The 12,019-nt window shown below is 40.4% G+C and overlaps 1 protein-coding gene across 1 annotated transcript; it reads right to left on the bottom strand.

Annotated features, from left to right (window-relative positions):
* Positions 1 to 4,014: 4,014 nt before the first annotated feature.
* Positions 4,015 to 11,451, bottom strand: LOC147738067 (uncharacterized). The gene is made up of 3 exons (XM_086952117.1): positions 11,339 to 11,451; positions 8,005 to 8,173; positions 4,015 to 7,855 (listed from the first exon to the last, which is right to left on the bottom strand). The coding sequence occupies exon 3, from the start codon at positions 6,753 to 6,755 to the stop codon at positions 4,968 to 4,970; it is 1,788 nt and encodes a 595-aa protein (XP_086808243.1). The 5' UTR covers positions 6,756 to 7,855; positions 8,005 to 8,173; positions 11,339 to 11,451; the 3' UTR covers positions 4,015 to 4,967.
* Between the last annotated feature and the right edge of the window lie 568 nt (positions 11,452 to 12,019).

The raw sequence follows: 12,019 nt of genomic DNA, 5'->3' as shown, positions 1-12,019 counted from the left end.
TCCAGCCCCATATATCTAGCCTTCATGGACCAGTTCTCAGTATTCGACTGTATCAATAGCTTCAAGCTGTGGCAGTTGATGTCCTCCATTGGCATTGACAGTAATATTGTTTTAATTCTGAGGGATCTTCACCGTGATTCAACATCGGTTGTCCGCTATTCAAAGGACCTGAACGTGTCCTGTCAGTTTGACTTCAAGAGAGGGGTGTGTCAGGGGTGCATTTTAGCACCCTTTCTTTTTTACCTATATTTTAATTCCTTAGAGAAGGCCCTTTTGGCCACAAATGCTGATTGTCCCCACGTAGCCGAGCATAGCCTACCAGTCCTTCTCTACGCAGACGACGCAGTCCTCTTGGCGAGGACAGCTAGGGGCCTACAACTTCTTCTGAATTTTTTGCCCTTTTAATGGAGGACTTGGACCTGTTGTTTCATCAGGCCAAGTCGTTCATTATGCAGGTGGGAGATCGTAAAGCTAAGCAGTTCACTTTTATACTCGGACGTTCATCAATGCCGAAGACCAATGTTTTCTCCTATTTGGGAGTTGTGTTTGACGATTCCACCAGTTAGTGCCCATTGCTTACTTGGAAGAAAGGGGATCTAGGGAAAGCTTTTCCAGCTATTTTTAACTTTGCCAACAGAGTCAGAGGGAAGCCAATAGGGGCTCTTTTGAAGATATATGAAGCCAAAAATATCTCAAAGGTTAGTTTTGGGTGTGAGATATTGGGCCACATTGGGGTAGGGGCAGTGCACAGTGCTGAAAACTCTTTCCTGCGATGGCCCTTTCTGTTCCACAAAGCACCCCGTTTTATGTTGTACACGAAGAATTGGGGATGCCTTTTCTCTCAGATTTACTGGCTTTCCGTTCCCTGGATTTGTGGCTTAATATTTGGGCTAAGCAAGAAAATACATGTAGCAAAGACGTCCTACGGGAATGCCTTGCACTTGACCATGTCTCAAGTATCCGATGGCTCCAGTATATAAGAGTTGGCCTCTCCAGGGTAGGTAGGAACTATTTGCTAACCTCTCCTCCGGACATGATGCACTTTATAATGTTTTGTAGTTTTTATGCAGTCCCTAGACAGTTATTTATTATTCCAATTCTCAAAAAAGTGGGTTTTAGGCGGGTGAGACCAGCTCTTATCTTTTTACAACTCCTCTCTAAAGACACTGTTTTGCATACGCTTAACTTTTTACGGGTTGCTGTTAGACTCCGGTCAAGCTGCGATTAACTTCTGTACTGTAATTCATGAATTTTTATCTTGTGTTTTGATTAACTTGGACATATTATATTTGTCAATCTGTAACTTGGAAGATGTTTCATCATTTTATGTATGACTTTTCTTTTTTTCTTTTATAAAACCGAATAAAGTTTGTTGATAATAATCACTAGGGGATTCATTTACAGGGTAGCATGGTATCCCTCACAATATCTCCTGGAGTCACAGTCTCCACAATGTACATGCTTTGTTCCCCCTACTTATACCCTTACATATACCCCCAATCACCTGCCCAAACCTCTCCCTGCTGATGCCAATGTGGTCCACCGTCATCCCACAGACCTTATTTTGGCCCCTTTGAAAGTGCCCACACAATAAAAATGTTGCAGTTGTAAATACATATGAACTACCATTTGTTGTGTTTGAAACATTTTATTGAATAATAAGACCTAATAAACATAAGCTGATTATTAAAGCAAAACAATCAGTTGCTATATACATGAGACAAATGTTGTACATAAAAATCAACATACTGTAACACAGCAAAGTTATGTAGAGCACAATTCTTAATTTTGGGCAATCTTTAAAGTTCAACAATAGAAACGTTTATTAAGAACAACAAAGGAAAGAAGGTGGGATACAGTAATTTCATTAATGTAATGCTTCCTACATATAGAAAAAAAACAAATTCTAATTATTTTCCTTAAGCAATAAAGTCTGCACATTAAAATACTAAGAAATATATTGAACAATGAACATTTCATGCATAATTAGAATTCATTTTGAATATTTTAACCTCCTCGGCATTATTTGACTCATGATTACCACCTGAATGCTTTCTGGAAAGGAACCGCCTCATGGGGTTCACAATCACATCTTTTGCAACAATAGGATTACAATGATAAACTTGAATTTAAATTCAATTTACTGATTTAGGCCTTTTTTAGAGATCAACAATTTCTAAATGTATACAAAATCCACACGCTTTTGCTAAATTGTCACCTACCTTGAATTCAATCCACCTTTTGATTAAACACTTCCCATTCCAGCAAGCATCACAGGACCACTTGATGTTATCTTCCTAATTAGTGATAATGTTTCGGATGGCAACAATAATAAATATGTTTAGAATGTTACCTCCGAAAGCAAAAACATGCCATTTCTGAATCATGGTGCGCATTAAAATGTAGGAACACAAAGACATCTTTAGGTATAGCATTCATTAAGGTTTTTGTGTTGAAATTTTTTATTGGAGATTTTTCAGATAAAAGTACAGATACAAAAGATAAAGCAGGGTAATATCTTTGACAAGTAAAATAATACAAATGAGGAAAGGCATTACACGAAGTATGATAAATATGAGGACATAAAAATATCGTATATTCCATAATCTTAAATACAATAATAATGAGAAAGTATCAAAATAAATACATTACAGAAGAAGAATAAAGAAAAGGAAACAGGAGGAAAAGGAAGAAAATGAATAAAAGGAAAAGGAAGAGAAAAAGAAAAGAAAAAGAGTAAGCAAGAATCCCAGAGCAACACGAGTAAGCACAAAAGAGGTAAAGGAGAAAAAATGTAAAGCTGAGCAGTAAAAACCTAAAAGAAGAGAATTAAGAAGGTGGAACAGTCAAAAGAGAAGGAGAAGTGGAAACAGAGTCACTATGCACAGTGGCTTCCAAAAAAGGAGACCACACCTGGAGAAAAATGGAAGTTTGATCCTGCAAATTATAAATTGTACGTTCATGTAGAGCTGTTTGCATCATTGCTACCAACCACTCTTCCTGCGAAGGAGGCAGAGGCGATTTCCAGTGCCGCAGTATACAAATTTTTGCCGTGGCCAGAGCCGTGTGGAGAAGACGAGTTTGCGGCTTAGAAAACTTCGGAAGGCTACGAAAATCATGCAAAATAATATTCAGAGGAGTAAGGGGCTGAGGGAGTGACATGGCATTGTCCAACGTCTTGCATACAAAACGCCAAAAAGGTGTCGTACGAGGACATTCACAAATAATATGCGTAATATCACAGCCAGAAGCTGAACACCTCCAACACAAAGTATGTGATAACAATTTAGCATGATGCAATTTGACTGGAGACCAATGCCATTCATGTAAAATTTTGAAAATGCAAAATTTAAGATGGGCTTCACGGACTCCCTTATGCAACCCTTCCAAGATTTGGTCCCATTGAATATTGGAATATGTAACCGATAGGCGAGATTGCCATTTTAACTGGAGAGCTTGCGAGAGAGGCTGTGAAAATAAAGGATGCAAAAAAGTTTTATAAAGACCAGAAGTCACACCTTTAAGATTCCCCCATGACTGTAAAATGTAGGAACAGAAGGGCATCTTTAGGTATACCATTCATTAAGGTTTGACCAGTCTTGAAACTAGAATTCCTGAACTTTTGGATTTAAATGCCATATTTTAAAAGAGTTCAAACAGACCCAGCACGAACTCTGCAAAAATAGAAGATGACTGAATTGTACTTAGAGAAAATGTGCTGATAAGTAATCTATGGATGTAAAATACAGTGGTCAGGCGATGCTTGTGGATCTAATCTATTCAGATTTTAACTCCATAGTTTGTTCAATAAATTGACTGAGCATAATACTTGAAGGTCCATCTCTCAGATCAGTTCTATTACAGTTTTAGTTGCGATAACACTAATTGAGATCATTGATAAATAGATTTTAAAAGCCATGGGTGGGATTGATCCTTGGTCTAAATCTAGATTATTGTCTGCAATAGAAACCAGTACAAACAGATCAAATCAAAATGTGTATTATAGTGGTTTGGATTAAACCCAGAAGACACACATTGTTCCTGAAACTCAGAAAATGTATCTAAAGATTATGATTACATCCTATTTTATGTCCAGAGACTGCTTTAGCTCCTTTCCTGTTTAAGTGACGAAATTTGCAAATATATTTAAGAAAACATTAATAAAAATCCAGGCCTGAAATTTCTTTGGAGGTTGCATGCGGGCAGCCTAAGTTATCCTGCAAGAGTTTCTTGATGAATCCTATTGCAACTACAATATGTGCTCTCTCATGTAAAGTCAGGTTGTTAGAAGCTTTTCTGCAACTCAAGATACGCCTTACTTTTCACCTGGTGTGGATGCATTTCTCATGTTTAGTGAGGTCTCCTTTCTGAGTAAAACGTTTCTGGCTTTCCCCTCCTGTATAAGGCTTTAGTCCAGTGTGAATTCTCTCAAGTGAAATGACATTGTATTCAAGACTAAACCTTATCTGACATTCAGAACACACATAAGGTTTTTTTCTCCCATGTGAGTTCGCTCATGACAAGTGAGAAGTAATTTGTAACCAAAACTTTGCTTGCATTTCGAGCACTCATAAGGTTTTTCCCCCGAGTGGGATCTCTCATGAAGCATAACACGGTCTTTCAGATTCAACCTTTTATGGCATAAGGATTTTCTCCAGTGTGGAGTTTCTCATGGTGAGATAGCGTTTTTCTCTGCAGCTTTTCTGGCATTCAGAGCACTCATAAGGTTTTCATCAGTATGGAGTCGCTTTTGGTTAGTGAGGATGTGCCAATCAAATAGGAATTTCGGGCATTCACAACGTTGGTAATGTTTTTCCCGTGGGTGCGTCTGCTCATGTAGAGTGATATTGAGTTTAAAATTGATGTTTTTCTGGCGTTCTGAGCACTGAATTGTTTTTGATGGTGTGTTGGAGCTTGTATCCATCTCTACCTCTGAATCTTTTCTGACATTCAGAGCACTGATAATTTTATTCACCAGTCTGGATTCTCACATGTTCAGTGAGATTAGATTTTTGGCTGAAACATTTTTGGAATTCGGAACACTGATAAGGTTTTTCCCCAGTGTGGATTCTTATATGGCGAGCGAGAGTCCTTCTTTTACTGAAACATTTCTGGCATTCAGAGCACTGATAAGGTTTTTCCCCAGTGTGGATTCTTATATGCTGAGTGAGACTGCTTTTTTCACTGAAACATTTGTGGCATTCAGAGCACTGATAAGGCTTTTCCCCAGTGTGGATTCTTATATGCTGAGTGAGATTGCTTTTTTCACTGAAACATTTGTGGCATTCAGAGCACTGATAGGGTTTTTCCCCAGTGTGGATTCTTATATGCTGAGTGAGATAGATTTTTTCACTGAAACATTTCTGGCATTCATAGCACTGATAAGGTTTTTCCCCAGTGTGGGTTCTTGTATGCTGACTGAGACAGCTTTTATCACTGAAACATTTGTGGCATTCAGAGCACTGATAAGGTTTTTCCTCAGTGTGGGTTCTTATATGCTGACTGAGAACGCTTTTTACACTAAAACATTTGTGGCATTCAGAGCACTGATAAGGTTTTTCCCCAGTGTGGATTCTTATATGCTGAATGAGACTGCTTTTGTAACTGAAACATTTCTCACATTCAGAGCATGGATAAGGGTTTTTCCCTGTGTGGGTTATTGTATGTTGAGAAAGACTTCCTTTGTTTCGGAACATTTTCTGGCATTCAGAGCACTGAAAAGGTTTTTCCCCAGTGTGGGTTGTTATATGCTGAGTGAGACTACTTTTTCCACTGAAACATTTCTGGCATTCAGAGCACTGATAAGGTTTTTTCCCAGTGTGGGTTCTTGTATGCTGACTGAGACCACATTTATCACTGAAACATTTGTGGCATTCAGTGCACTGATAAGGTTTATCCCCAGTGTGGGTTCTTATATGCTTTCTGAGAACGCTTTTGTCACTAAAACATTTGTGGCATTCAGAGCACTGATAAGGTTTTTCCCCAGTGTGGATTCTTATATGCTGAGTGAGACTACTTTTTACACTGAAACATTTCTGGCATTCAGAGCACTGATAAGGTTTTTCCCCAGTGTGGGTTCTTATATGCTTACTGAGACTACGTTTATCACTGAAACATTTGTGGCATTCAGTGCATTGATAAGGTTTTTCCCCAGTGTGGGTTCTTATATGCTGACTGAGAATGCGTTTTTCACGAAAACATTTGTGGCATTCAGAGCACTGATAAGGTTTTTCCCCAGTGTGGATTCTTATATGCTGAGTGAGATTACTTTTTACACTGAAACATTTCTGGCATTCAGAGCACTGATAAGGTTGTTCTACAGAATGGGTTATTGCATGTCGAGAAAGGCTTCGTTTGTTACAAAACCTTTCCTGGCATTCAGAGCACTGATAAGGTTTTTCTCCAGTGTGGAATCTCAAATGAGCAGTTAGACATGATTTAAGTTTGAAATGTTTTGGGCATTCAGAGCACTGATAAGGGTTTTCCCCAGTGTGGATTCTTATATGCTCAGTGAGTCTGATTTTGTAACTGAAACATTTCTGGCATTCAGAGCACTGATAAGGTTTTTCCCCAGTGTGGAATCTCACATGTTCATTGAGATAAGATTTACGGCTGAAACTTTTTTGGCATTCAGAGCACTGAAAAGATTTTTCCCCAGTGTGGGTCCTTGTATGTATAGTAAGTCCTCTTTTGTCACTGAAACATTTCTGGCATTCAGCGCACTGATAAGGTTTTTCCCCAAACTTTTTTGGCATACTTTGCACGGAGAGTGGTTTTCCCCAGTGTGGATTCTCATATGTTCAGTGAGATAAGATTTACGCGTGAAACTTTTTTGGCATACTTTGCACTGAAAGTTGTTTCCCCCAATGTGCATTCTGTCAAATTCTGTGAGATAAGATTTATGTATCTTTTTTGGCACATGTAACTTTTTTTCCCAACTTAGGTTATTTTACCTTGATTGAGGCGGTTTTGAACACTGAATTTGTTCTCACAGTCCGTGTTTTTATAAGGTGCATTCCTAGAGTTAATATCTCTATGTTTAGTTTTCTCTTGCTTATATGCCACGGTAAGAGTGAACCTGATTTTATAGTTGGGCTTGTTTAGATAATGTTCAGCATTTATCTCTAAAAGACATTGTGTGTAATCTTCTTAACACTTGAATTGAGCAAAATATGTCTGGAAGCAGCCCTGTAACACATGTCTAAATGTTTCTAGCAGATAATAGTCTTTAGGTTATAGCCTATCCGGCAGCAACTTATTTTGTGACTGAATATTTTCTCAAATCTATTTGTATAGGTTCTTAGCAATGCAGTGATAAGGTGTTAGTCTGATATGTAATGATTAAACTGATAAGGACCTTTTTGCACTGAGGTAATGGCAGTAACTGAAGGCGTTAGAACGTGCACAGTACTATTGTGGATCATTAGACGCAGAACATCAGTTCCTTCTACCCTTTCTATGTTTGATGTAAGGTTAAGATTTGTAGTTCAGAAGACGAGGATTTATTTACATTAGCTATAGCGCAACAGTGCTCATTTAATCCATTTTTATCTTTAACAGTTTTACATATCCCTCATGCACAGCAGATAATGTTGAGGCGATTTACATAGAATTACAGAACAGTACACAATAAAAAGGAAACACTCTGAGATGGTCATGAACACAATAAAGTGGTGAATTTTTAAGGTTTTCGCAAGAGTGAGCAGAGTGGGTCGAGGTGTTCTATCCCGAGGCAGACAGTCTCAAACTTGCATAACTGGCTAAAAACGGTTGTTGAACAAAGGTGATTTTCCAATCTTTTGGTTGTTAACGTGTCAGCTTCAGAGTCTTCTCTCAGCGTCTTTTCTTTGATGGTCTGCAGAAGAAACCTTTTGTTATAACTCTCTTTTATGCAGTGTGTGCTTCCTCTCTGGGATTACATGATGTTTTAGATGAAGGTTATTCTGTGCACAGATATGGCTTTGCTCTGGGTTAATGAAATGCTAAATTAGAGACTTCACTTACATTATAGTACTTTCCTCAGCTCCCACTTCCTCGCCACACCTAGATTTTGGAAATTGTTTAAACGTAGAATGCTGGATGTCCTTCAGTTTTTCAAAATAATCCTTCTTATGGCACTGACTTCAGTTTCCTGGTGCTAAATCTTGCTTTCTTCGTCAGTAATTTCAATCACCTATAGTATTAAGATTAAATAGTTAATACATGAAAATTTCCAAAAATATAATTTGCAAGCCAAATCAATGCAGAGTTGCAGAATTTTGAAAATGTTGAGCTGTTTTTCATACAGAGCAGAGTGTAGAATTGTAGCCTGAGAGTACTTGGATGTAGGAGTGAGGATTTATAGAATTTTCAACATTTTATTAAGCTCACAAAGGATACATGCACCCTATGGACTTGTAACATAGAACCCCAAAGGCAGACATTAAAGTCATATGGACTGGCTCCAAACAGATATTTAAAAAAGGATACTATTAATTAATTTTTAATCTAGATTTCTGGGACGGGAATGACCCCTCCACGGACAACAGGCATTTTTCCACCTGCCCTGAGTTACCACCTACTTGTATCTGGTATCCTGACTTTTGAGTTTTGGCCTCCGCCTCAAGCAAATCTATTGTGTGCTGCGAGGACTATGCCTAGACCTATCCCTCAACTATGGTCCAGAGTGTGAATCAAGGGCAATGAAATTAAGGAGTACTTTCATGTGTTCATTTTATTCCACCTGATTATCAGTTGTTAGGTTTTTCTGCACCTGGATGTACCGGGTGCAGAAAAACAGGACACCCTTTTTTTCCAGACAGGAAAATTAGACTGAAAAGACGCACAAGACTCTGGGTGCAGCAGAAGCAGCCAAGACATATGCTGTTTTTTTACAAACTGGGGGAAACACACAATTCTTCCCTTTGTTGGACATTTCTTTACCCTTCCCTCCCCCGCTTCACCCCTCTCTCCCCAACCAACCACATGCTTTTATCTACCACCTGCTTAAAACTAGTGGTAAATAAAAGCAGTAAAACACTATGAAATAGTGAATGGCATGTGGTTTGACAGGCAGAAGAATGTGTTCCTCGTGGAAACTCCCCAGTCCATGGCGTCAAACTTGTAACTGCATGTTACTGGGATTAATCTACCACAAAACAATTACATGAGATTTTTCTGCCACCCCAGTACTGTGCAACCTCTAACAAGGGACTATGAGAGATCTTGGACCGGTCCTTTGACCTGGTGGGTCACACCAAGTGTGCCCTCATTTAAGGCAGAGGACTGTCATGGGTTTAACAGCTAGAGCGGTGGTGGCAATGCACCCTGTTGTAAGGATCAATAGCCTGATGAGATCTTTGCATCATGGTCAGTGGAGTGGCTTTCTACTGACACACCCATGTAATGCTCCATTTCTATACCTGTGCCCAGACTTTGCAATAACATCAAGTGCATGTTTAGGGTGTTGGTGCGCGTAGCATAAATGCAATGTGAGAGTGCGACAGTGTAAACTGCATCTCCTGCCTGCCAGTTGTGTATACAAGTGGGACCATCTATCCCTCTTTTATACCCCAGTTCAAAGTCCTCTGTTACCTAGTAATAATGTGCTCTACAAAGTACTCAGGTGCCTGCTGTGCCACCAGGGATGGTGTCAGCCTGACAGTTTTTCTAAGTTGAAGGGACATCACCTGCAGGCTGAATTACTTAATGGAGAAGCTGTGTATCTGTCCTGAAGAGCCTAGAAGTCTGCCTAGAAGCCTGCCTGTCTGGTGAGAAAGGGAAGGGAGTTTGACTATCCAGCAGGAGGACAAGGCTGTCCTGGAAGAAGCAAGGTCCGACACATCCTCGTTATTTGTAGGGCGGGCCGGAAAGCCATCCAGCAGGACCAGTTAGTCTGAGGGACCCCCTCGTCCCCCGCCAAGACTCTCCCAGCTGTTCAAGGCAGAAAATAAAACTCTACGACAACGTGATTGTTGAGGCCCAGTTGGACGATTGTGTGCTGGCAATGCCCCGTTCATGGTTGCATTTGCCGAATTCCTAACACAACAGGGTCTGATTCTACTGGCTTACTGGAGCCTGTGTTGGGCTTTTAGCTGCTGAATTTCTGACTACTCTGTGTCAGAGGCCCATGAGGGACTACAACTACTCCAGTGTCGAACACCCTGTCTGAGATTACACCTGTGGTCTAGCCGGCCACAGTGTGGGCTCAATTGCTGACGGTCGGGCCTCCAGAGGAGCTGCACGTAATGACAGGCCAGGTGTGACTGCTACCTTGGGACTGCTGATCTTCAAGCAAAGGCAAAGAAAAGACAGAGTGGGTGCCCTATTGAATGCAGCACTATAAAAGGCAAAGAAAAGGCAGAGTGGGTGCCCTACTGTATGCAGCCCTACATTCAGGACAAAAGCGCACCACAAAAGCCTACTGGTGGGTCACGGCTCTCTCGAGTGTTTGGGCGTGCCATTCAAGTGCCGGGAAACAGGAAAGAGACCCAGACAAGACTGACTCATCCTGTGGAAGGATAAGACGATTACAACAGAGCATATACACACTGACAACAAGGGGACGGAAATACTGGGAGAGACTTCCTGAAAGACCTGACCCTGCCAATGCTAACAAATAAGGACCTAGACGCACTAGACCAAGACCTGAAAGTAGACTAAATAAATTAGACAATAGGAACCTTGCAAACAGGGCAAGCGACTGGACCTGATGAGCTCCCGTTAGAATTATATAAAAGCATGATGGATAAAATCAGGGAGTACCTCCAGAGTATATGAAAATAAGGGTGTCTCCCAGAGGACCAAAAAACGTCTAAGGTGGCGGTCATCCCAAAAAGGATGAACCGGAAACTGAATGTGGGTCTAATAGACTTATCTCCCCGCTTAATATTGAGACTAAGGTCCTTGCGAACGCCCTGGCGATCTGCCTGCGGACAGTAATTGCAACAGTGGTTCACCATGATCAATCGGGCTTTATGCCACACCAGGGAACACGCTTAAATCTCTGACACCTTAATGGAGTACCATATGCAATATGGGATTCCTTTGCTGAACCAGTGGCGCTGCTGTTAAGCTCTTGTATGTGGCCCCTCTAGCGAGCATGCGCCTCAATAATACAGTCTACCGAGTCTTTGCCGTCCGACAGGGATGTTCCTTGTCTCCTATGCTCTTTACACATGTTTGGGTTCACCAGGACCTCTCATATGGGATATTCCACTTGATCAGGAGTGGGATGTGAGAATCTCCGTCTACTCTGACGTTTTGTTATATGACACGCAACCAGCAACAGAGGTTATTCTGTGCACAGATATGGCTTTGCTCTGGGTTAATGAAATGCTAAATTAGAGACTTCACTTACAGTATAGTACTTTCCTCAGCTCCCACTTCCTCGCCACACCTAGATTTTGGAAATTGTTTAAACGTAGAATGCTGGATGTCCTCCAGTTTTTCAAAGTAATCCTTCTTATGGCACTGACTTCAGTTGCCTGGTGCTAAATCTTGCTTTCTTCGTCAGTAATTTCAATCACCTAAAGTATTAAAATTAAATAGTTAATACATGAAAATTTCCAAAAATATAATTTGCAAGCCAAATCAATGCAGAGTTGCAGAATTTTGAAAATGTTGAGCTGTTTTTCATACAGAGCATAGTGTAGAATTGTAGCCTGAGAGTACTTGGATGTAGGAGTGAGGATTTATAGAATTTTCAATATGTTATTAAGCTCACAAAGGATACATGCACCCTATGGACTTGTAACATAGAACCCCAAAGGCAGACATTAAAGTCATACGGACTGGCTCCAAACAGATATTTAAAAAAGGATACTATTAATTAATTTTTAATCTAGATTTCTGGGACGGGAATTTCCCCTCCATGGACAACAGGCATTTTTCCCCTGCCCTGAGTTACCACCTACCTGTATCTGGTATCCTGACTTTTGAGCTCTGGCCTCTGCCACGCGCAAATCTATTCTGTGCTGCGAGGACTATGCCTAGACCTATCCCTCAACTATGGTCCAGAGTATGAATCAAGGGCAATGAA

The sequence above is a fragment of the Lissotriton vulgaris genome, chromosome 1_1, assembly GCF_964263255.1.
Source record: "Lissotriton vulgaris chromosome 1_1, aLisVul1.2, whole genome shotgun sequence".
Lineage (NCBI taxonomy): Eukaryota > Metazoa > Chordata > Amphibia > Caudata > Salamandridae > Lissotriton > Lissotriton vulgaris.
Note: the sequence above shows the minus strand (reverse complement) of the source record. Positions and strands in the feature narration are given on the sequence as shown.

What these genes read in the sequence shown, in the direction of transcription:
- LOC147738067 (XM_086952117.1), bottom strand. Translation starts at nt 6,755, where the DNA reads ATGCCAAAAAAGTTTGGGGAAAAACCTTATCAGTGCGCTGAATGCCAG.